We start from the raw sequence: 26,778 nt of genomic DNA on the forward strand, positions 1-26,778 counted from the left end.
TAAAGACATGCAGGTTAGGTTAACTGGTGACTCTAAATTGACCATAGGTGTGAATGTGAGTGTGAATGGTTGTCTGTGTCTATGTGTCAGCCCTGTGATGACCTGGCGACTTGTCCAGGGTGTACCCCGCCTTTCGCCCGTAGTCAGCTGGGATAGGCTCCAGCTTGCCTGCGACCCTGTAGAAAAGGATAAAGCGGCTACAGATGATGAGATGAATTTGAAATGGTGATGCTGCTGGGTTTTTTTCCCCCCTCCCCATAGTTCTGCATGAGTTACATTCTTGGACAGATGGCTGCCAATCAAGCATTTTCAATTAGAATTAGCCCATGTCCAGATGCCAAGACTTTAATCAGTGAATTGAGTGTTTTGTTTTTCCCCAGTGCTTTATCCCAATTCTGTCCCCAAGTTGTTCCCTAATATTTAATATATTTGGTATCACACAAACATTTTAAAATATTTCATTTTTAAATCACACACACACACACAAAAAAAAATCAGCAGTGCAACAGATGCTATGTTTTATTAAACCTATTATTTATTATTAAACTTTTAATTCATGTACTGTATGTGAAGACATCTTAAATATTATGCAAATAACAGAAAATAATGTTCTGCATTTATTAAAAGCAATCTTACTTTTGAAAAAAAAACTATTATTGTAACTAACAATACTTATAACATATATTTATTCACAATGAGGCCAAACGTATGTGGACACATCACTATCACTCCCATATGTGCTTGTTGAACATCTACTTCCAAATTTAGTCAGTTGTAATAACTTTCACTCTTCTGGGAAGGATTTTCACTAGATTCTGGAGTGTAGCTGTGGGGATTTGCTCATTCAACGATAAGAGCAAGAGGCCTGGGGTGCAATCAGTGTTTCAGTTCATCCCAAAGGTGTTCAAGCCATTCGAGTTCATCCACTCCAAACTTGCCAAGCCATGCCTCAACCTTGCTTTATGCACAGGGGCATTGTCATGCTGGAATACATTTGGGCCCCTGAGTTCCAGTGAAGGGAAAGCTTAATGTTACAGGATATAACGGCATTCTAGACAATTCTGTACTTCCAACGTTGGGGCAAAAGTTGGAAAAAGCTCATTTGAGATCACTGAATACATGAATCTGTCTTAACCCCTTTAATGGCCTTGGACGAGTCACGTACGTCATGAAATCTTTTACCGCTATGCCTTATGACGGAAGAATGTTTTAGTCATTGACTGTAATTCATATGTGCCACTGTGAAGTAAAAGTAATGTGCTATGTAAGGTACATCAAAGGACGTATAGCGTACGTCATAAGGCACAGCGGTAAAAGATTTCATGACGTACGTGACTCATCCAAGGGCACTGAAGGGGTTAAATTTGCTACATGACGGTTAATTAACTACTCATAAACCGAATGTCACAGGTCAGTTTCTTATAAGTAAGTGAAATCAGAATTTGTGGTCATGTTTAATTTGAAGCAAGTGCACCATCTGCTGCATATGTTCAGTAACAACACTGTCCACATAACCACAGTGACACCATCAAACCTCATCATTGCTCACTATAAAAGAATTCACATAACATACTGAAGTACATTTCTAAAAAAATGCAAGTTTTTATTATTTATTACTTTTTCTGTGATTTGGCGCTGTTAGATAAATACAATTAACAGACATCAGTAGTGTCCTACGTTGGAACTATGAAGCATGGGCTATCATGTAACATCCTTGAAATGAAATAAAATGAATCCTGTTTAAATGTGTTTATAAGTGAAACTCAGCTGCTACTAAAACAATCAATACAAATTTAGTGACAAGGAGTGAGACAGTAAAGATTTTGCTTGTTTATCACATGTGCAGACAATAAAGCATTATACATTGATATTTCACCCTTTTAAACATTTCCACAAACAGCAGCACATGTACCTTTAATCACATAAAACTGTACAAATCTGTTTTGCAGTTTGATGTTGCTTGTTGGCTGCTATTGTTTTGTAACTACAGTTGCAAAGCTTCACTGTGAGAACCTGACAATTACACCCATCTACCCACCCGGCAACTCCACAACATGTATAAACTTGAAACTGACTAGCACATGATGGTATTGTGAAAAACAACAGTGAATACACTGTACACTACAATGCTGTAAAATTCTCAAATCTGATTTGTCAGAAAGTGTTGAGTAATTATAATTAATTCTATAACAGCTTCACAGTAAGGCATATAACAGTTTTATATTATTGTACTTGTTCTAATGCTTTATTGTTTCGATAGTAAAGGCTAATTTACAGGGACTTGTATGGTAGGTACTCCATATTATTTAAGTTGAATAATACATAGTTTGTAGTTATTTAACAAAAGCAAAATGTACCATCTTTGATATGCTGAAGCTATCTGTAAGGATATGGGTGTGTGTGTGTGTACACACACACACACACACACACACACACAATATATGGAGTCTCCTTTTTCAATGCTTTGTAACAGTCAGAGGAAAGGCTGTTCTACCACAGGAAAGTCTAAGGACAGAGAATGTCGGTGTTTTCTGTCGGGATGATAATTTTCAGCGATCACAGAAAAAACACAGAAATCACAGAATCACTCATCTGAAACGGAAAATGGGTTTTTGTCGGTATCCCGTTTCAAAACCCAATAAATTCAATCCATGCAGCTATACAGCAAGGACTTTTTTTTTTAACAAAAAGAAATTGAATCTCAGTGTAAACCAGGTTATCAACAAACTATCAAATGTCCCGCCATGTTGTAAATGACACAAGGGCTTATGATCAGTGTGAACGCTGATTTGGGTTAAAAAAAAAAATAATAAAAAGACATCTGAGGTTTATAAGTGGGAACGCCTCAACCCGGAAAATGTAAAGCAGCTCACAATGCTGATGTACAATGGTTATATTGAGGCTCCGTTTGGGTGAATCGTACTCAAGTGGTCTCCCGTCTGTTTCTTCATTAGTTCATGTTCATTGCCATTTCTGTGACTTGAGTACTTTGTGAATTTATGGTGACCTTTCATCGTGCACATGCAGGGCCAACGTTAACAGTAGTCCGACTGTCCGGGACAACCAAATGTTTCATCTGGACAAGTTAAAGCTGGATCTGCCTGTCCGACAGGACAAGTTGAATATTTGTTGAAGATCACAATTTTTATAGTAAATATTCAAGAGTTACATCAAAGTTCCAACTAGTTCAATCACCTCAGTGATCCGGCCGTGTTATTGTTTACAAAATTCCGGGGAAGCCGAGTACAGCAGGCGCATGTGTAAAAATAACCACACTAATATCTAATTATAGATTATTAGACTTTGAATTAATCAAAATCAGATAAATGGCAATCAAATACCTCAATAAAATAAATATCTGTTGTGAATCTTCATATCAGTTGGACATTCAATGTATTTTTCTTTTGCATGATCACAAATGTCGTAAAATATTTTGCAGGGATTTTACGACAGTGCCAAACTCACAGTTTGTTTTCATTCACAACATGATTCAGTCACCCTTATGTCCAACTTGTTTTCTTTCGTTTCATTTCATTAAATTCATTTATACTTCATGTTTTACTGGATTAATCAAGATTTAACTTTATTTCCTCCAGAAGCTTTGAATTTGGGTGAGTCTAACTCTTAAAACTGCAGATCAGGTAATTGATCATCACAATGGGGCACTGGATAGTTTTTGTTTATTGTTACACTTAAAGTTTGAGTTTTATTAAAAAATTATAAAATCACTAAATCATAATGATTATCATAAATATACCTGCTTTTTGATAAACTTTGTTATCCACGTTCTTTTCACTGAACTAGTAAATACATAGTAATAAAAAGGTTATGGTCAGGACAAGTGAAAAATCTTGCTGCTTATCCGACCGGACAAGTGGATTAAAAAGTTAAATGTCGAGCCCTGACATGATGTCTTTTATTTCATTTTGATGTCTTTCAGTGGAGGTGATACCATACATTTCTTCAACTTCTCTCACTCTCCCAATTTGAACCTGAAAGTCTATAATTATGGAGAAATTGAATTAAAAATGTCTTGCTCAAGTTTTGTTTTTATGGATTTCAGAACTCCAAAACTGTATCATCGGTACATGGAAACTTTTTCCTATCCCTTATTACAGAAAAGGGGGGCGGAATTGGCAAAATCACAAAATGGAATTGGCAATTTTCTGAAACGGAAAATCATCCCTATTTTTCTGGTTTCTTTGTAACAAGCTGCATTTTTGTTGTATTCAAGAGAAAGTAATAGAACAACTGTTTATAGCTGCTAAAATATAAGTGATAATGGGAACTTACTTGCTTTGTGGATGTTAAACGGATACAAATGTGCTGTGCCATTCTTTATTTAAAAGAAATTAAAAAAATTAATCTTTGGCAAATTGCTGTGTTATATGAGGAATAAAAGACTTGAGGATGGTATGAGACCATCACTGATCATTTTCCTATTACATAATGTTCAGAATGATACCACAGCATATGGCCAAAGCACACGGCCTAAACGGAGCCATCCATTTTGGCTATAGGTTCAATTATATGGAGTCAGAGGCCCCGTCACAAGTCTAGCTACTGTGACTCCAAATTCACTTCATGCACTAATCATGTGACTCCCAGTAACACAATATGAACTGAAAAGTCCACAGGAAAGTTTAAGACAGATCATCAAATACTTGAGGGCAACATGGAAAACAAAACTTTGCGACGTAACATCAGGATCATTTTCTCTTTGTGTCTCTACAAACAGTTCCTTCTTTTGGTCATAGCTGGGACACATGAGATGTGTGGGCACTGTACAGTAGGAACAAGGCTGAACTACTGCTGAGTTATTAGAGTATTACATATACAGCTACATGATGGTGACTCTCTCTGGGGAAACATGGGCTGCAGGTCTCTCACAATCAGCATGATGCTGACTGTTGTCACAGCCTCTGCGGATTCTCTTCAGCCTCCAGGCCATGCAAGGCATCATGAGCACAGCTTTACCCACAATCACTGTGACAGGCAGAGCCACGGCTACTACGAAGGTGGGCGGCATGTAGAAACGATAAGACTCCTCTTCAAAAGCTCGCTTCCAGCCAAACAACAGTGCGTGGAATGTGGCAATAAGCAGGGCAATATAGCCAAGCGTGGACTATAACAGCAAAACAAGACGCATTCAGTCTCTATTTGTGAACACTGCTAACAATAATATATATTGATACAATGATATATTTGATGTGACGCATGATGTAGCAACATTATATACAGTATATATAAAGATTCGGTACAATGGGGCCACTGTAATTGGCGCAAGCTGTTGTGGTTTCCCATGCCATATATATATATATATATATAGATAGATATATAGATCTTCCTATGGGAAAAGCTAAATAAATTAAATTATAAAATTGTGGTCAGAAGTTTACATACAGTGACATGAATGTCATCTTGGATATGAATGTCATGGCAATATTTGGGCTTTCAGTAATTTCTTTGAATTGTTCTTTTTCTGTGGCAGAATGATCATACAGCATACATCTCTAATGGAAAAAAAAACACTAGAATTTGGTGCACAAGTTTTCATTTTCTTTGGGTTTTCTGAAATCAACACAGGGTCAAAATTATACATACTGGGTCAAAAATTTACATAAACTCACTTAGATTATTAATTCAGAGGTGCTGAAACTTCCAACGTCTCTTATCTTGCCAAGGCCGAGGTCTCTTAACTTCCTGTTAGTGATCATGATTGACTACAGCTGGTAGCTTCTCTGTGCCTTCATAAAAAGGGTTTGTTTACAGCACTCATTGGATTGACCAACACACAGTAAAATGGGAAAGTCCAAGGAGCTCAGTGCAGATCTGAGAAAGAGGATCGCAGATGTACACAACTCTGGAATGTCTCTTGGAGCCATTTCTAAACAACTGCAGATCCCAAGATCTCAGTTAAAATAATTGTATTGTGAGATGTAGTTACTTCGCCAAGCCACTTTGCTTTAAGAAAACCCAAACTGTCACCCTCAGCTGAAAGGAAATTGGTTTGGATGGTCAGGAACAACCTGGGAACCACCATGGCACAGTCCTGCCATGAACTGGAAGCTGATGGATCACTGTCTACAGTTCAGATCACCATGGACTAAGAGGCTGCTATACAAGAAATAACCCCCTGCTCCAAAATCGACACCTTCAAGCTTAAAGTTTGAAACTGACCACATGGAGAAAGAAAAAAGCCTTCTGGAGGATAGCTGTATGGTCAGATGAGACAAAGATTGAATTGTTTGGCCACAATGACCACCATGTACAGAGGGACACTGTACCAACTGGTGGTGGTAGGATCATCATGCTCTGGGGCTGTTTTGCTGCCAGTGAAACTGGTTTATTGTACAAAGTGGATGGAATAATGAAGAAGGAGGCCTACCTCAGAATTCTTCAGCATAAACCATCAGAAACTTGAACACGACTTGGGACTTACAGCAGGACAATGAACCCAAACATGCAACAGAGCTGGTTATGGAGGATAAAGCAGGCTAATATTAAGCTTAAAACAAAGTCCTGACTTCAACCCTATTGAAGATATCTGGACCGTGCTTATAAGTCGAGTCCATGACAAGGAAAAAAAAAAGTAATTGAACTCTACCAATTCTACCATGAAGAGTTATGAAATATCCAACCAGAATTCTGCAGAAGCTTGTTCATGATAAACAAAAATGTTTGGTCAAGGTGAATCTTGCAAAAGAGACATTTTACCCAAATATTAGGTGTGCTGTATGTATATTTTTGACCATGTGTTGATTGCAGAAAACCCAAAGAAAATTAAAACTTGTGCACCAAATTCTAGTTTTTTTCCCCATTAAAGATGTATGCTGTACATTCTGCCACAGAAAAAGAACAGTTCAAAGAAATTACTGAAAGCCCAAATATTGCCATGACATTCATGTCACTGTATGTAAACTTCTGACCACAACTGTATAAGGGGTAGTTTTAATATAAAGCATCGGTGAAAGTACAGGCTCATTAAAAAAAAAAAGCGACTGGAAAATGAATCCGTTAACCCCTTAAAGTGCCATTCCACCATTGGATGTATTCTTTGGCATAAAATACAATATATTCTGACAACATATATAAATGGTATCACTAGATAGAGAAATCTTTTAGCTTCAAAATGATATATCAAACATAATTTTTTGACAACGACAAGTATATTAATTTTGCGACCAAAGTCACCTACCCTTTTAATTTCCGCGCGTGATGTCATCGGCAGGTTCCCCTTCTTGTGTACCACGTGACGTGTGATGTGGCATATATCAGCAATGGCGGATAGAACGCGATAAAAATAATACCAATAAATCTAGCTAACTGAAAGATTAACTCAATTTTTCACAATTTTTTTGGCCCCCAATATACGAGGAGAAATGACTCTCTCACTTTGGGGGTTTCCTGGTCTAAAAATAGACCGACACGTGGTACACAAGAAGGGGAACCTGCCGATGACGTCACGTTTCACTACCGCGCGGAAATTAAAAGGGTAGGTGACTTTGGTCGCAAAATTAATATACTTGTCGTTGTCAAAAAATTATGTTTGATATATCATTTTGAAGCTAAAAGATTTCTCTGTCTAGTCATGTTGTCATAAAATATATTGTATTTTATGCCAAAGAATACATCCAATGGTGGAATGGCACTTTAAACTCTCAGATTACTATTCAGTTATACTGCTTAATGCATAATATTCAGTAACTTTCATGAGTCCCGCAACGACAGTGAAACAGAAAAGTGATGCTATGAGCGTCAGGAATGTAAGTCTGTATATTTTCAGACTGTAAGTCAGTCTGTACATTTTCAAGCACTACATTTAGTGCATCACATGTGGCTCATTACATTACATAAATGCCTTGACATAATTAATAAAAATGACTACCATCAAAAACAATTGCCTGAACGGGAATACGTTTTTTTTTAGTATAAATACACAGGTGATTATAGAAAATCACATGTGCTGACTCGTTGAGAAATTTGGACTATTTCTGGGCAAAATGCCAGCTAAACGCTTTGTCACTGTCAGTGAGGAAGAATGACAAATTATAAAAGGAAATGCAGTTCTTAAAAGCACTAAATATGCTACCAAGTTTGGTCTAAAACTATTCAAAGGTAAGGTGGAATTGTGATTTATTTTATCCATTTCAAAACAAAGTATTTTATGTGACTCGGCATAGATAAGCCTGCTCTGCGCCTTTATTACATATGCATGCATGCCACTTTTGAAGTTTGAAATAATTAAAAAAATTTTTTTTAAATAAATCACCTGTGTATTTATACTAAAACAATTATCTGCCTCAGGCTCCGTGAATATCGGTGAATAATAACATCGACTTCGTCTCGGTTATTATTCACTGATATTCACTTCACCTTCAGCGAATAATTGTTAATTAGAACTGTTATAAAATACTATATTAATTTTTAGTGTACTGCATTGATAGATGCCAAAAATGTGTGGGACTGGTAGAATAATAATAATAAATAATAGCACTGAGACTGTGATAACTGCCATGTTACTTAATGTGTGTTACTTTTAAGAGTCAAAATAACTTAACAGTATACTCAAAAAAAAAAAAAAAGGGTTCAGCATAACCAGGCCCACGTATAAATGGTAAATTCCTACCAGTATGTGTTTCCACTCACAGTAATGGTGCAGTGTCTCTAACCTGGATAAAGCTGAACTCTCGCCAGTTGAGAGTGCTGTTTACTGATGGAATGGATGTGACGGCCAAGAGGGAGAGAAGGCCCAGACTCATAATACCAAAAGACACATAAATCTCCACTCTCCACACCTCCTCCTCATTCCACGAGTTTTCTATGTTGGCATGGACCTGGGAAGAATGAAACAGAGACAATCCAGTATACCCTCATACTTTGTCTAATCTATTGGAACATACAGTCAGCTCCAGAATTATTAGCACCCTTACTTAAAGGTAGACTGACTTTCAGATTTTTCAAAGTGCAGGTCAGAAAAAGAATTTTCCCTGACACCCAATTATTTTTGTTTAGTGGACCAAAAGCTACTGAAATCGAATCACAGACTTCCAATTTTATCATTATTTTTTAATAGAACAGTTAATGAATTTAGGGCCACTTGGCCCTAAATTCTCCGCTATTTTTTCCTGCTTCGCCATGACCCAAATCAAGATACTACGTCATGCATCACGTGGCGGGCTTTCCCTGTTTGCGCAAGGCATTGTGGGATACAAATTTGAAAGAGGAGAGAAAAATGGAGGACGTGAGTGCGCAAATGAAACGTGAAAGACCGACTGCAGTAACGGAAAGCGAGAAAAAAAGATGTTATGTTGCGAAGGAAAGGAAACGCAGGACCAAACTAATAAATATCGGTGGTCAGCGAGCACCTCAGTGTGATCAGCTGTTTGTTTAGCGACAGAATGATGGAACGGTCAGTGCACGGTCAAGGTAAACCTGTAGATGGCAGTAATGCAGCACTGTGGATGTCAGCTGCCATAAAACCCAACAAAATAATAATAATAAGAAGCAGGTAAACCTGCACATGTGCACACTGGACTTCCTCTGTCTACTTGACTGCGTGAAGCAAGCGATTTCATGCACATTATTTGCTCGGGAATCATTTAAAATTAAATACATTCCCAGCCACAGAATGGCCTAGGTTTTTTTTTTTTTTAGATATTACAGAAATAAAAATACATCACAATTACCAAATTTCAGAGGGAACTAAATTTCACCAATTTTATGAAATCGAAAGTCTTTAAAAAAAAAAAAGTTATGGAAATTGTCTTTAAGCTTAATGTTACACTAAATTTGATAGAATTACATTTATTCTAATAAGATAAAAAAAAAGAGGCAGAAATAATAAGATTTCCAACCATGTCTATTACAACCCTGATTCCAAAAAAGTTGGGACAAAGTACAAATTGTAAATAAAAACGGAATGCAATGATGTGGAAGTTTCAAAATTCCATATTTTATTCAGAATAGAACATAGATGACATATCAAATGTTTAAACTGAGAAAATGTATCATTTAAAGAGAAAAATTAGGTGATTTTAAATTTCATGACAACACATCTCAAAAAAGTTGGGACAAGGCCATGTTTACCACTGTGAGACATCCCCTTTTCTCTTTACAACAGTCTGTAAACGTCTGGGGACTGAGGAGACAAGTTGCTCAAGTTTAGGGATAGGAATGTTAACCCATTCTTGTCTAATGTAGGATTCTAGTTGCTCAACTGTCTTAGGTCTTTTTTGTCGTATCTTCCATTTTATGATGCGTCAAATGTTTTCTGTGGGTGAAAGATCTGGACTGCAGGCTGGCCAGTTCAGTACCCGGACCCTTCTTCTAAACAGCCATGATGCTGTAATTGATGCAGTATGTGGTTTGGCATTGTCATGTTGGAAAATGCAAGGTCTTCCCTGAAAGAGACGTCATCTGGATGGGAGCATATGTTGCTCTAGAACCTGGATATACCTTTCAGCATTGATGTCTTTCCAGATGTGTAAGCTGCCCATGCCACACGCACTAATGCAACCCCATACCATCAGAGATGCAGGCTTCTGAACTGAGCGCTGATAACAACTTGGGTCGTCCTTCTCCTCTTTAGTCCGAATGACACGGCGTCCCTGATTTCCATAAAGAACTTCAAATTTTGATTCATCTGACCACAGAACAGTTTTCCACTTTGCCACAGTCCATTTTAAATGAGCCTTGGCCCAGAGAAGACGTCTGTGCTTCTGGATCATGTTTAGATATGGCTTCTTCTTTGAACTATAGAGTTTTAGCTGGCAACGGCAGATGGCACGGTGAATTGTGTTCACAGATAATGTTCTCTGAAAATATCCCTGAGCCCATTTTGTGATTTCCAATACAGAAGCATGCCTGTATGTGATGCAGTGCCGTCTAAGGGCCCGAAGATCACGGGCACCCAGTATGGTTTTCCGGCCTTGACCCTTACGCACAGAGATTCTTCCGGATTCTCTGAATCTTTTGATGATATTATGCACTGTAGATGATATGTTCAAACTCTTTGCAATTTTACACTGTCGAACTCCTTTCTGATATTGCTCCACTATTTGTCGGTGCAGAATTAGGGGGATTGGTGATCCTCTTCCCATCTTTACTTCTGAGAGCCGCTGCCACTCCAAGATGCTCTTTTTATACCCAGTCATGTTAATGACCTATTGCCAATTGACCTAATGAGTTGCAATTTGGTCCTCCAGCTGTTCCTTTTTTGTACCTTTAACTTTTCCAGCCTCTTATTGCCCCGTCCCAACTTTTTTGAGATGTGTTGCTGTCATGAAATTTCAAATGAGCCAATATTTGGCATGAAATTTCAAAATGTCTCACTTTCGACATTTGATATGTTGTCTATGTTCTATTGTGAATACAATATCAGTTTTTGAGATTTGTAAATTATTGCATTCCGTTTTTATGTACAATTTGTACTTTGTCCCAACTTTTTTGGAATCGGGGTTGTATTTCTGTGCAGTAAGGTTACTCTATATTGCATTTCACTATATATTAGAACATGGAGACATTTTAAATTTGATATACATGTATGAGGGAGAAATCACAGAGCTTAAACCTCACTCATAACCCTCTGTAAGTGTTTTGGACACGCATGGGTCGCAGGGTTTGGTAGCTTGCAGCCATGCCGCAGGGTCGCGGTGAACCCGGGGGAAAGTTTGGGGGAGGAGTATGGGCAAAGTACAGGTTGCACATCTGACTTCCTCGAGGCGTGGGAAAAACTGCGCTGTTAGCCCGTGGAAAGTGTATATCTGATGCATGTGATCAGTGCGTGTTCAGAAAGTGTGGAGTGTGTGAGACTTGCATTTTACGAGTTTCCTGCGCTATGAGTTCGGGACGCACTTGTGAAGCGTGTGTAATGCATGTGATTAGCATGTTACAATCACTCATAACTTGCGTGTGATGCAAGCCAGGAGTGGGTATAAAACCAGCGTGTCTGCAGCATTCTGCATCTGTCTTTCGGCTGAAGAACGATGGATATTTTGTGGGAAAAATTAAAAATTTTTCAGTTTAAAGTTTAGAAAATGGGACCCAAGAAGAAGCAAGCAAAAAAGTGAAGTAACCCAGCCTGAAACAGCACAGGAAGAGGAAGAGTTTGATGATGATGGTAGCAGCACTGGTGAGCCCTGCAAGGACAGGGAGAAGTATGCCTTCAAGCCGGCAGAAGGCACAGCACTCCGCTAGAGGGATTTTCACTACACATGCTTTAAACATTCATTGCAGTATCTATATGCTTATGTAATTAATATATTTACATGAATCCTGATTTTCATGTATGTTTCAGCTAACGATGCCCAGAAGTGAGGACATTGCAATCCCGTCATCGCTGTCAGGCCATTGTGCCATGCTCAGTGATGAGGACGAGGACATCCCGACACCCCATCCCACCACTCAGCAGGAGCAGGACAGCAGCTCGGAGTCAAAGTGTGTTTCAGTGCTCAAACCATTGGATTATTTAGTTGGGATTTTTTACAGTGTAATAAAATGCATTATTCCCTTATAGTCATGTTTTATTATTTGACGTTTGCATGGTAAATTAGCATATACTTAAATAAAAACAGCAAATGAGGTGGTCTTCTTCCTTTCTACAATGCTACATGCTACATGATCGGTTCCTCTCCAATATATATACAGTGGGGCAAAAAAGTATTTAGTCAGTCACCAATTGTGCAAGTTCTCCCACTTAAAAAGATGAGAGAGGCCTGTAATTTTCATCATAGGTGCCCCACTGTATCTATCTCCAGAGTCTTGCCCCTCGTATCGTGTGCGCTGCGTGCAGGTCGCGTGCGCTGCGTGCACACCACACATAGGGGTAGAAAGCGAGATGTACTTCTGTCTTGCGTGCCGCACAAATAGCAAGTGTGGAATACTTGTGTAGTACTTCTGAGGCATGTCACTCATACAATGACCGTGCATCACTCATGAGTCTTACCATCATCGCAAAAAGCCCCTACTAGCCGTGCTGCTGACTTGGTTCAGGTGTACAAAAGGAGTACGGGTCCCGTATATAGTGCATGCGTTCTTGATTTGTTGTAAGACCCATAGAATTTGCCTGTGCAGGACCGAAAGTCTCCACAGCCAGTCTGTGACCTTCTACAGCACTGAACACATGCAAGTGTCGCTCAAGTCTCAAGCACAGTTTTGCCAAATTTTTTACCGTAGACCACCCGTAGTAGCACATACGGCAGGTTGAGAGTGAGGCTTTAGATACAAGTGTGTAGTTACATCATGAATTTGGTTCAATTAACTTAATTACTTAATTAATAGCTGCTATTACTAAGTAGGTCATTTACAGAAAAAAAAAGTAAAAATATAGAGGAAGATATCTTAAAGTGCATATTCTGGACCAATTTTGTGGGGTTTTTTTTATATAAAAGTATGTCGCTTTACACACTCATCCAGAAGGGTAATTTTGCACAAGGCCATCTGTCTATAGCAGAAAAAAATAAAATACCAAAACGCGTCTGGAAAAATTCCCAAGGGAGTCTGGAGCCAGATTCGTGACGTCACCTGCGGAAGCGCCAGCAGGCTGCGTGAGCTTTGCACGGTTTCAGTGCACAGCCTGTGTAGACCAAGCGCTCCCATTTCTCTCTCATTGTCTGGTCTTTTGGGAAACGATGAGCACTAATCCCATCATGATTGGTGTTGCTACACCCTCCTACAATACATCTGTTAACCATTTTAATAATTACGTGATAACGTTGAAGAAATTTGCAGAAAACCACCAGGTCGTTTTCTCATAAACAAACCAGCGCTGACGTAGGATTCAGAGGGAGGCGTCCCGCAGATGACGTCACGAAAATCAATGTTTGCCGGGAAATCCAAATGGCAAGTTTTTTCAGAGGCGGACCAATTCGCCTCAAATGGCTTGATTTCAACTGAATTTTTCTGGTATTGCGCAAGGTAAAAAAAAATTGCAGAGAATGCAGAATGTTACAGATATTTGACCAAAGTTTAATATAAAATGGGAGAATTACATTGATCTTGCTCCTGAATTTACCCGTGATATGCACTTTAAGGCGCAAACATCATATGTGTCGACTTTAAAACTTTAATTTTTATAGCATTGATATTTTAGCGTGTCATGTTGCAGCTGGAAAGTAAACTTGGTGAACATGAACTTGCACTTTTCAAATAGATCCTAATGAAAACTAAACAAACCTGCTGGTAGGCCATATTGAGCAACAGATATCTCTCAGACCTCCTCATGGGCAGGCAGAGGCTGTAGAGGACATGGATGCAGGCGAAGAAAAAGCTGAGCAGGCCCAGCTGCTTGCGACTCTGTAACCATCCCTGCAGCCAGCAGGGAAAGCGCCTGAACTTGGTTCCATAGAAGAGCTGGTGCGCAGCAGCGAGCTGACCCACTAAATACACCAGTGCCAGCAGGGTTATGGCCACCACCGGCAGTGTCCTGTTCACCATTTCCAGTGGGATCTTAAAGAAAAAGCTTTGCCTATTCTTCACATACGGATGAATGATGTCCCGAATGAAAGAGTAGGCAAAGAAGAAGATGGAAAGGGCAACAGCGGTCAGAACGGGACCTTTCCAGTCTGAAAACAGCCGTAACGGCATGTTCTCTATTTCCTTTGCCAAGGAGAGCATGCCCATGTCCACAGGAATGAAACTGAGCTGCCGGGCCAACTCGATGACCTGCTGCCTCGCTTCCACTGAGTTACTGCAGATATACACCTGCAGTGTGAAATATAACAAACAAATGATCAGATGTGGATTCCTTTCATTTCCTCATCAAGTATAAAGAAATTGTCTTTCACTGGATTCTGAAATTATGAAGAATAATTTTAAATAAAATGATTGATTTTACATCTCTCTCACATTGAAAAAGGAGGCACTGAGAAAGAAGATGGACGATGGGTTTACGGAGAATTGGTAGGTTTTCATTTGGGTGCTGAACGATGATAAAACCACAGTCGTGGTGATATTGTAGTTCCAAAATAGCCGGGAAAAGTATAGTGGTGTTCTACTGTAGTATACAATGGAAATTATACAATATGCAAAGTATTTTATTTTATATTATATTGTACATAGAGGATATTACACAGTTGCATAAAGATATGAAGTTTATCTTTGAGTGGTAAACATATTCATTGGTGAAAATATTTAACCCGAGAAGATAAATTTCATATCTTCGCACCACCATGTCATGTTCTTTACATTATATAGACATATCCACTAAAAAAATCTGTAAGTGAATCAAAAGAATTTACATTTTGAACCGGTTCACCATTTTGACAACATGCGTCTAGTCGGCGGAAAAACTTTGGGAGTGACGTCATCCGAGTGAAATATCGGGAATTATTATACATATGGGACACTTTTTCCATGGAATAAAAATATGTACGGTATTCTATTCCCTTCTAGTAGGTTTACTAATGGCATGCAATATTATCATCATATCGCTTATCCTCCATGTATTACGCCACTCTCGTCAATGGAGAATGAGCGTGCAATATTGTTATAATAATCGCACATTGTCAAGACAACACGACATCACACTTCGGAGCTCATGCGAAGATCCAATGACAAAACTTTTCTGCTGCGCATGCGCACAATCATTTCTTTGTTGGCCGGGAAAGAGAGAAAAGAAGGGGCTAATTCAGTGCTCGGATTAAGCAATAAATAAATAAATAAACAAACTGAAAACCGAAACTGAAGATGCGCTGAACACCTGAAAGGCTACCAAAACTTCATTATATATTCTTCACGCATATTTACAAGAGAAAAACATACCAACGGATATCAAAAAAACTGGAAAAGAGACACATCGGAGATGTAAAACTTCCGTGTTAGTGAGTGACTGTGACCCTTTGTACACAAACATGGCAGCGAGGTTTGCTTCATTAAATGCGGAAGATTTAAAGAGAAAGATGCGCTGAACACCCGAAAGGCTACAAAACTTCACTGGATATTCTTCACGCGTCTTTACAAGAGAAAAACATACCAAAGGACATAAAAAAACTGGAAAAGAGCAACAGCAGAAATATTGTCAAAGTTTTACTTGGAGATGAGGAAAAGTGACGGAGACTTTTACAAGAGGACTTCACTCAGCAAAGCCCTTTTGTTTTGAACAACTGCAATGTAACAATTAACTATGAGCAAAAGTAACTTTAAACTTGAACTGTCTACCTGGATATAGCTTGTACATAAGTTGGGTTGCTCAGGCTTTTTGGATTTGGACCATTTTTATTGTTAGAACTTTGACTTTGTAAATGTACATTGGATTGACAGATTACATTTGATGAGCATCAGCATTCAATATTGGTAAGTTACCCCCGTTCTTAACTTTTTGTAAAATCTATAATCATTCCATTGAATGTGTATGAATAATAATAATAATAATAATAATAATAATAGGGCGGCACGGTGGTGTAGTGGTTAGCACTGTCGTCTCACAGCAAGAAGGTCCTGGGTTCGAGCCCCGTGGCCGGCGAGGGCCTTTCTGTGTGGAGTTTGCATGTTCTCCCCGTGTCCGCGTGGGTTTCCTCCGGGTGCTCCGGTTTCCCCCACAGTCCAAAGACATGCAGGTTAGGTTAACTGGTGACTCTAAATTGACCGTAGGTGTGAATGTGAGTGTGAATGGTTGTCTGTGTCTATGTGTCAGCCCTGTGATGACCTAGTGACTTGTCCAGGGTGTACCCCACCTTTCACCCGTAGTCAGCTGGGATAGGCTCCAGCTTGCCTGCGACCCTGTAGAACAGGATAAAGTGGCTACAGATGAGATTATTATTATTACTATTATTATTAATAATCAGAAGAATACCTATTTTTTTCATGGTATATCAGATGTATTCCATTCAGCTACTCGTCTTTGACTTGTCGAATATCATGATTGCTGAATGGAATACATCTGATAGACCACTCACAGCCAGCCAATATTATTTAAAAATGTGACTCAGACCTGTGATGCATTTCATATGAAAAATGTGAGTTTTTCAACACGAGAAGATAAACTTTGCATCTTCAAGACAACGTACGATTTTATTTTTATTTTCTAGACACACTCAAACAAAAAATACCCAAATTTATTAAAACAATTCATTGATTTTCTCACAAGTGACATAGAGATTTATATTGTGGTTTTGGTTCTCTATGTCCCAGACGTAGCTTGTATGAAAAATACAAGTGGTGTGTTTCCCAGTAAAACCCTCATGTCCATGTAATATATTATAATATGGAAACGAGTGTTTTACTGGGAAATAGCCATATAATATCCTCTATTTTTTGTACAACATTATATTATATCAAAAGTATATTGTACCTCCAATGTAGTTCCAAACATTTATTCTTCTTGGTTATTCTTGGCAAGAATGAACTGTTATTCATGCTTTGCATAATTATCCAGATATAGCCTTTATGATATCCAAGTTATACCGTAACTCGGATTAAAATATCAACATGTATCTCATGACTTTGACAAACAAAGACTGAACAAAAGGAAGTCGCTAAATTTCTAAATGGAAGGAGATGAATAATGTCAGCTTCTCGTTCTGAAATCTTTGAAACTGTGCTAGTTAATGAGCCAACACTCGCCATCTAGGTCAGTTTAGAATTTCCATCATTTCACTCCAACACCCAAAAGTGTTACGATCACTCTATAAGCTGTTGGGCATGAATCTATTATGTATTAAAGTTCAGATCTATTTCTATTAATGTTGGACTGACAACTAGACATAACAGTATAATATCTGTCAGCAGGTAATCATCTAATACGTCTAGAAAGCATCTGTTACCTTCCAATCTGCTTCATGCCTAGTGATGTTTTAGCATCTCACTCCACTGATGCCCCTTTTCCACCAAAGCAGTTCCAGGGCTGGTTCGGGGCCAGTGCTTAGTTTGGAACCGGGTTTTCTGTTTCCACTGACAAAGAACTGGCTCTGGGGCCAGAAAAACCGGTTCCAGGCTAGCACCAACTCTCTGCTGGGCCAGAGGAAAGAACCGCTTACATCAGCGGGGGGGGCGGAGTTGTTAAGACCAACAACAATAACAAGACCGCGAAAGATCGCCATTTTTAAGCGACGAGAAGCAGCAGCCGTACAAACGAAGTCATCCATTATTATTATTGTTGTTGCTGCTGCTGCTTCTTCCACGTTGTTTTTGCTTCGATATTCGCGCCAAGGTTTATGCAAATATAGCGACGTAACTGACGTATACAGCGACGTAATGACGTATACAGCGACGTAACTGATGTAAACAGCGACGTAACTGACGTGTCTTCTCTTAGCACCGCGAGCGATGGAAAAGCAAGCTGGTTCTTAGCTGGCTTGCAAGTTGAGCGAGTTGTGAACCAGCACCAGCCCCGAACCAGCCCTGGAACTGAGGCCCACTTTACACGGGGACGGTATAAAACAAAAACGAAAAAGTCCGTTTTCGTTCTCACTTTTTTCCGCGTCTACACGACCGTTTTCAAGGAGGAAATCTGCATCTATATGGTGACGCATAAATGTCTCCGCTATGTCTGCACGCATGCGCAACATCTTCCGTCTTGTCTGATCTGCACATCTGCGCCGCTGTTCTGTCAAGTTATCCTACCAAGCCTACTACGCATGCGCGAAATCCAGGAGGGTAGGAAAATTCAACAGTAGTTTTGTCCCACCGATCAGCTGGGCTGATAGAAAATCGGTGAGAATTTCACGCATTTGCCGATTTTTATGTTTTGTGCGTATTGGTCGAGTCTTTGGCCGAGTCAAATAATTTGTAATGACTTGTTTTAAATAATAAAACGGTCTGTATGAGAACTTGCTAGGATAACTTTACAGAACACCGGTCCGGCTGAGGTACTGTAGTGCTCGAGGGAGGAGCAGGAGCAAACCGAAACTCTTTCAATCTGCCTTTATTAAGTAACACTCACTCTTGTTTCGGTGAAGAAGAGAAAAGGCAGTGTCCATCTCAGCAAAATAAACCCGTTCGGCTGCTAGTTTTGTTTTCAGTCTCGGGTTTATGGTTTCACGAGCGGCTTGAATAGGCGGCGCGCGCGTGCGTGTAACTTGGCGACACCAAACTGAGGAGCTCCAGCCGGGCGGGTGAGCAGGAAAACACATCTACTGCATTAAAACACAGAGCAGCTTGAATGTCCGTTGGATCGATGTAATCAGACATGCTCTTACTTTTTTACTTACTTTCTTACTTCCCGGGCTGGCATGTGCAGTATATGACACATGTATGACGTAAACGCGTACCCGACGTGAGCAGATCCGAGCGGAGTTTCGCGTATTGGGTAGTTTAGACGGATACGCAACGGGGGCCGTTTTTAAACTTATCCACTTTGGAAGGCGTTTTCAATTTTATCCGTTTTTCAGCCTCGGAAACGCCGTCCTCGTGTAAACGAAAGGCACTTCTGATAAAATATTTAGTCGTTTTTACCTGACAGCGTCCTCGTGTAAACGGGCCCTGATTTGGTGGAAAAGGGGTATGAGAGAACTTGTCTGGCACTGATAATGGACTGAACATTTTTCAGTCATTAAAATTCAAAACAAAGCTCCTGCTAGAACCTTAAAAACATATTTTAATATCAAGCATTTTACAAAATTTAAGCATCTTTGCTAACCCTTTTCGTACTGTCTTCAAAGCGCTCTCTATGAAAATGATTAGCTCAGAAGCAGGCCCAGAATAAACCCTTTAATGTGGCACCCTGCGATCTGCAGTATTCTGGGAAACAACGTTATTCCCAGAACTTCCTGACCCCATCCCTGATGCAATCATGTTGCGAGAGGACCTGCTTTGAACTAAATATCTACTTGAATTTGTTTCATGATTTTCAGTATGGGTTTGAGCAACAGGAACGGAGTCAGTGGATTAATTTAGGTCTGTAATAAAAAAAAGAGAGTACATTAAAACATAATATGTAATGCAATATTGAGACCCACACCGAAACGTGCAATCAGAATGGTTGGTGCTGGCTATATACCTCCTACTGATCCTGCCATGATGTTCTCATGTGAAACATCAATTCGAGCAGAATGGCACAAGCAAATAAAATCAACCATCATTAATCCTTATTAGTTTACTGCCAATTACTTTGGAGCAGGGGATCTCAAACATTCTGCGTCTTTTAACTCTCAAACAATTTCACTGATCTGTACTCATTAATTATACAAACATAATTATACTCATATCATCTGTAGCCGCTTTATCCTGTCCTACAGGGTCGCAGGCAAGCTGGAGCCTATCCCAGCTGACTACGGGCGAAAGGCGGGGTACACCCTGGACAAGTCGCCAGGTCATCACAGGGCTGACACATAGACACAGACAACCATTCACACTCACATTCACACCTACGCTCAATTTAGAGTCACCAGTTAACCTAACCTGCATGTCTTTGGACTGTGGGGGAAACTGGAGCACCCGGAGGAAACCCACGCAGACACGGGGAGAACATGCAAACTCCACACAGAAAGGCCCTCGCCGGCTATAATTATACTATTCAAATATTAGGCACAGTTTTAAAATGTGTACACTTTGTATATACTGCATTATATTGGCATCATAAGCCTTTTTTATTGCTGCTATACTGTCGTCCTCTAGTATATATGAATTATTTTAGGAGAAGAGATTACAGATCTGGATTAAATCCGTTAAATTCAAGTGACCAGTCAAATATGCTTATGAAATCAGTCAAACTACAGGTTAATATTAATGTTTTCCTTTTATGGCTTCTATAGTAACAACTCATTCACAGGGGTGTGAAAGGTGGATGCTGCACATAATTTGACATAATAATAAACAAGTTAAAAATGTGTTATAAAATATATAAGCATTATAGTATATAAACCTTATAATATTCAGTCAGTTTTCTGATACAGGAGAGTCCAGAAGACAAAGGACTAAGCACTTTCTGATTTCTCAGTAACATGATAAGCTGCTTTTTTTGTCTTGTTATTTTCAATGGGGATAAAAGGAGGCGGATGATGGAATGACTGATTACAGCTGCTATAACATTAGTTATAACAGGAACTGATTTGTCTCACGGACATTCCACAACATTAAATATAACTATAAATGATTTAAAGGTATAAAAGACTAATATCTGGCACATTTCTTTGGTATAAAAGTGGAATAAAACATGATGAGAAATCCGGTCATTGGAAAATAATTGACTCTAGGGTGGTACACATCACACCACCGTGGTGTTGATTATTTTCCTACAACAGCAGGCCCCATCGTGTTTTATTCCTTGTCATAAATGCTGACTTTATTGGACTGACTGCATGTCCTACCTGTCGACTAGCATCTTTAGGGCCTGACTGCATAGCCCATGCCGAAATGACATTAAACCCTTTCACTACGTTGGACTCTGGGAAAAGGGAAGCGAGGTACTCTGCATTGGATTCTGGATACTGGTTCGACCTCCTGTTGTTGCTGACGTCCACCAAGATTTTGCCAGTTAACAGGTGCTTGATGTCCCAGAGAGAAGAGTAGTGCTCTCTGCGGATAGCCAGGAAAATAATGGAGGCTTTGCCCACTGCATCCTCGTGATGGGTCACGTCTACCACATGAGGAAAAAACTCAGCTGCCCGCTTGGGCTGTCGACTGCCCACCACCACCTGGAAGCCACTACGCAGCAGACGGATGGCCAAGCACTTGGAGAAATCCCCAGAGCCGATGATGGCCACCAAGGGTTTGCTGGAGCCTTCTCTGGGCCCGTTCTTCACTCCATTAGGAAGGAAGGAGGCCTTGCTGGCAGGACTGCTGCCCATCAATGAGATGGAGTCCATTTTCAGACGTGGAGCTCTCGATGCTGATAAAGCCACGTTTCTAAGTAGGACAATAAATCAAATTGTACAGAAATGTCAAACTATTCTTTAAAGTTTAATTAATTTAACCAGATACACTTTGCTTATAATATAAATACGGTATATTAATTGTAATGTAATTGTTGTTTGTTTTTTACACTGATGATTTATTTCATTAGAAAAGTGTTCACTAAGAGAGTCAAGACAATATCATTTAACTGATATCATACTAAACATGATAATTATAGTCTTAGTAGGCCTGATGTAGAACAAGATTAGGTGCTAGAATTTGCCTCAATACATAATTTTCAATATTAGTCTAAAAAGCATGTGAAATGTGTCAGAAATGTGAGCTTTTACAGACAGCATGTTTAAGACTAATAAAAATACAGGTGTGTTACAGGGTGTCTCCCATAACCCAGTACGGAAAGTATGAACCGGAACGGGACGGTACATTACAATAACGTTATGTTTTCTAAATACTCAGGGATTTCATACTTAACATCTTGGACTCACACATCACTGCCATGTATTCTTTGATTATTCAGTATTATTATATCCCGTCACGTTGTATTAACATTATATTCATGATTTTTTGATCGAAATTGATCTAAAAGCCTGGAACTCCAATTACGGAATATACCTCAGCATGACGTCACAAAGAAATCCCGTGTGGCAGAACGAGTGCCATCCTGTTGGGATGGGTTCTCACTGGATAGTTGTCTCCACTTTTAACTGTCATGATGGAGATGTTGTGTTAGACAGTGGAGGAGGCAACTATCTCAGGTTAACATGTTTAAGAAGTGTGGCTGGGTTTGCAAGACCAGTGTCATCAATGTCACTAGTTTTGAAATCTGTAGCTGTTCAATCCCAACCTGATACTAATTCCTGTGAGGCCAGCTGTGATGTATGGATGGGAGACAGTACCCATAACAAAGAGACAGGAGGCAAAGTTGGAGGTGGCAGAGTTGAGGATTTGCGATGGGAGTGACAAGGTTGGACAGGATAAGGAACAAGCACATCAGAGGGACGGCACATGTGGAGAGCTTGGGAATTAAGCTAAGAGAGATGAGACTGAGATGGTACGGGCACATCCTGAGAAGAGATGCAGAGCATGTGGGAAGGAGAATGTTGAGGATGGAGCCGCCAGGCACACGAAAACGAGGAAGGCCAAAGAGGAGATACATGGATGTGTTGAGAGAGGACATGGAAGTGGCAGGTGTGGTAGAGAAGGATGCGGAAGACAGGGAGCAATGAGGACAAAAGATCCGATATGGTGACCCCTAATCAGGAGCAGCCAAAAGAAGAAGAATGTTGAGGATGGAGCTGCCAGGCACACGAAAACGAGGAAGGCCAAAGAGGAGATACATGGATGTGGTGAGAGAGGACATGAAAGGTGCAGGTGTGGTAGAGAAGGATGCGGAAGACAGGGAGCAATGAGGACAAAAGATCCGATGTGGCGACCCCTAATCAGGAGCAGCCAAAAGAAGATGATGATTTGCTATAGCAAACTGTGTTGGTATTTTACATGGCATTGGCTCATGTACTGTCGAATATGATGTTAGGGTCATGAAAGAGCACTTACATACTTGTATGCAAAACAAACTCTTTACCATGTTCCCATGTAAAATCATTGAGAAAACTGATACGATATTGAACTATTCATGTAGAAAGGCTTTACTGTAGTTGTAAGTTACCAAAAGATTCAGATTTGTATTTCATGTGCAATGAGTGTAAAATGTGGTTTCACACTGATTGTGAAAACGTGGATCATAAAACAGAAGCACAGATCAGAAAAGATAAGAACGAGAAATGTATACAATATCAGCTGAAGAAATGAAAAAGGTAGAGATAATAAATTGTAAAATAGATGAATAAATAGTTGTTATATGTTTTGACAATAAAACTACTAAACAATACATTTTGTTTTTCTTCTAACTTTATTTACCGTATGACGGGACAGGCTCTTCTATAAGGCCGGATGACTAGTGTAAATACTGATTAATAAAATGGTGAATGTGACTGACGTCTCTGTGAAACTGGAACAAAAAGGTAAGATTATACATTCCGTAAATAAATGTCACAAAAATGGTATTGCAGGACAGAACACCTGTTCTACATGGGGCGGAACAGCAGATAAAAACCCGGAAGGCAAATATATATATGTTATTTCCCAGCTTAAGGTCGGTCCGTATGGTGAAATACCGTGACCGAGGTCTTGAAAGTACTGAGCGAGGCCCTCTGGGTCAGTATTCAGGGCCGAGGTCACGGTATTTCACCATACGGACCGACCTTAAAGTGCCATTCCACCACTGGATGTATTCTTTGGCATAAAATACAATACATTTTATGACAACATGACTAGACAGAGAAATCTTTTAGCTTCAAAACGATATATCAAATATAATTTTTTGACAACGACAAGTATATTAATTTTGCGACCAAAGTCACCTACCCTTTTAATTTCCGCGCGGTAGTGAAACATGACGTCATCGGCAGGTTCCCCTTCTTGTGTACCACGTGTCCCTTCTTGTGTACCACGTGTCGGTGACCAGGAAACCCCCAAAGTGAGAGAGTCATTTCTCCTCGTATATGGGGGCCAAAAAAATTGCGAAAAATTGAGTTAATCTTTCAGTTAGCTAGATTTATTGGTATTAGCTAGATTTATTGGTATTATTTTTATCGCGTTCTATCCGCCGTGGTACACAAGAAGGGGAACCTGCCGATGACATCACGCGCGGAAATTAAAAGGGTAGGTGACTTTGGTTGCAAAATTAATATACTTGTCGTTGTCAAAAAATTATGTTTGATATATCATTTTGAAGCTAAAAGATTTCTCTATCTAGTGATACCATTTATATATGTTGTCAAAATATATTGTATTTTATGCTAAAGAATACATCCAATGGTGGAATGGCACTTTAAGCTGGGAAATAATATATTTATTTTTTTCTTTACCAAATTCTAACAGAAAAGGAGAGCGCCCGAATGGGGAAACCGAGCCGAGCCGCCATTTTGAATCCTCATTCACGGCTGTAATGCAAATTGCTTCCTCCTCAGTATACAAGTGCACTTCCATGGCAGGAAAAAAAAAAAAAACTACATTTTGCCGCCTATGTAGTGCCCTATTTATACAAATAGGGCTCATTCAGGATTCAGCCATGTTGTTGCTCGGCGTGAGCAAATTAGAGGTTTTATCTTTCTCCTGAAATGTTTTCTTTTATTTCTTCTTCCTCAGGGCAGTAAAACTCGCTTCCGCTGTGAACACTGTCGTTATCGCTATCCATGCTGTAAAATTAATGCTATTCTCCTGAGAAATGCTGGCAAAAATTTATCAGATTTTTGATAATCTTATAAATAAATCTTATTAAAAAAATAAATGTTGACAAAAAATACTACTATGTTGTTTGTTGTTGTGAACGAGCGAGTCGCCAGAGGTCCGTACCGTAGGATACAGACCCGCTCGCCAGCCAATCAGAGCGCAGGATTCGATGGAAACCGGACCGCGAAAAAAATAAAAGAAAAAATACGTGACACCAGATTAAAATACGTGACAGTACTGTTCCGTCCGGACCGGGTTCTGTGTTACAGCACTGTGATGAGCTCTAACAGCTTCTCACAGGTCTCCATGTTCTCATCAACATTATTTCGCTTATCGTTCCGTTCTAAGCGGCGGTAACCCACATGCTGCTGGCTGAGTGCTCCTTTATAAACCGCAGATGAAGGCTGAGTGACTCTGGGGTTCGGATGGAACTCCAGGCGGTCGGTGCTAATCTGACTGTAGGGCTACAGCCACAGTGACCTGCCAGTGTCACGCAGCACGAACTGAAAACGCTGATTTATTTAACACAGTACGACCACAGTTTTAGGCTTTATCAAGACAACACTATACCGGCTAACCTTGAGCTGAGGAAACAGTGGCGGTACCGCGATGCCTCATGGAGCCTCCTTCACTGCAACACAAGGAATGTCTTCACTGTCGCCGCTCGCCCCGCCCTCTGTGCACTGATTGGCCACGGTCTGGCGCCTCAGCAGGCAGATCTCCACCAATCAGATACCAGGCCACGGCGACTACGTAACCAACTGACAACTAACTACTCCTGCTGCTTGGATTGATGTGTGCTCTTTAACATATTTCTTTCCAAATGTATTTCTGTCTGTTTTGACCCCCCCGGTACTGTCTCGTGTGTTTTCATTGTATTACTTTGCTGTTTATTAAAAAATAAATAACATAAATTAAAAAAACCTACTACTACTAATATCCATCCATTATCTGTAGCCGCTTCATCCTGTTCTACAGGGTCGCAGGCAAGCTGGAGCCTATCCCAGCTGACTACGGGCGAAAGGCGGGGTACACCCTGGACAAGTCGCCAGGTCATCACAGGGCTGACACATAGACACAGACAACCATTCACACTCACATTCACACCTACGGTCAATTTAGAGCCACCAGTTAACCTAACCTGCATGTCTTTGGACTGTGGGGGAAACCGGAGCACCCGGAGGAAACCCACGCGGACACGGGGAGAACATGCAAACTCCACACAGAAAGGTCCTTGCCGGCCACGGGGCTCGAACCCAGACCTTCTTGCTGTGAGGCGACAGTGCTAACCACTACACCACCACTACTACTAATAATAATAATAATGCACTTGTCAGAATCTCAAAACACTTTAAATAAAATATTTTAATTAGATTTTCATCTAGGGTGGCACAGTGGTGTAGTGGTTAGCACTGTTGCCCCACAGCCAAAAGGTTCTGGGCTCGAGCCCAGCGGCCGGCGAAGGCCTTTCTGTGTGGAGTTTGCATGTTCTCTCCGTGTCCGCGTGGGTTTCCTCCGGGTGCTCCGGTTTCCCCCACAGTCCAAAGACATGCAGGTTAGGTTAACTGGTGGCTCTAAATTGACCGAAGGTGTGAATGTGAGTGTGAATGGTTGTTTGTCTCTATGTGTCAGCCCTGCGATAATCTGGTGACTTGTCCAGGGTGTACCCCGCCTTTCGCCCATAGTCAGCTGGGA

At 40.1% G+C, this 26,778-nt stretch overlaps 1 protein-coding gene across 2 annotated transcripts; it reads right to left on the reverse strand.

Annotated features, from left to right (window-relative positions):
* Nucleotides 1–534: 534 nt before the first annotated feature.
* On the reverse strand, nucleotides 535–25,748 carry LOC132886908 (metalloreductase STEAP2-like). Of its 2 annotated transcripts, none has more exons than XM_060922123.1 (5): nucleotides 25,662–25,748; nucleotides 21,246–21,783; nucleotides 14,176–14,703; nucleotides 8,673–8,837; nucleotides 535–5,125 (listed from the first exon to the last, which is right to left on the reverse strand). In XM_060922123.1, the coding sequence occupies exons 2-5, from the start codon at nucleotides 21,741–21,743 to the stop codon at nucleotides 4,841–4,843; spliced, it is 1,476 nt and encodes a 491-aa protein (XP_060778106.1). In that variant the 5' UTR covers nucleotides 21,744–21,783; nucleotides 25,662–25,748; the 3' UTR covers nucleotides 535–4,840. The 2 variants fall into 2 exon arrangements, with proteins under 2 accessions (XP_060778106.1, XP_060778105.1); XM_060922122.1 differs by lacking the exon at nucleotides 25,662–25,748 and adding an exon at nucleotides 24,217–24,413.
* Nucleotides 25,749–26,778: the final 1,030 nt, after the last annotated feature.

This window comes from Neoarius graeffei, chromosome 5 (assembly GCF_027579695.1).
Source record: "Neoarius graeffei isolate fNeoGra1 chromosome 5, fNeoGra1.pri, whole genome shotgun sequence".
Classification (NCBI taxonomy): Eukaryota; Metazoa; Chordata; class Actinopteri; order Siluriformes; family Ariidae; genus Neoarius; species Neoarius graeffei.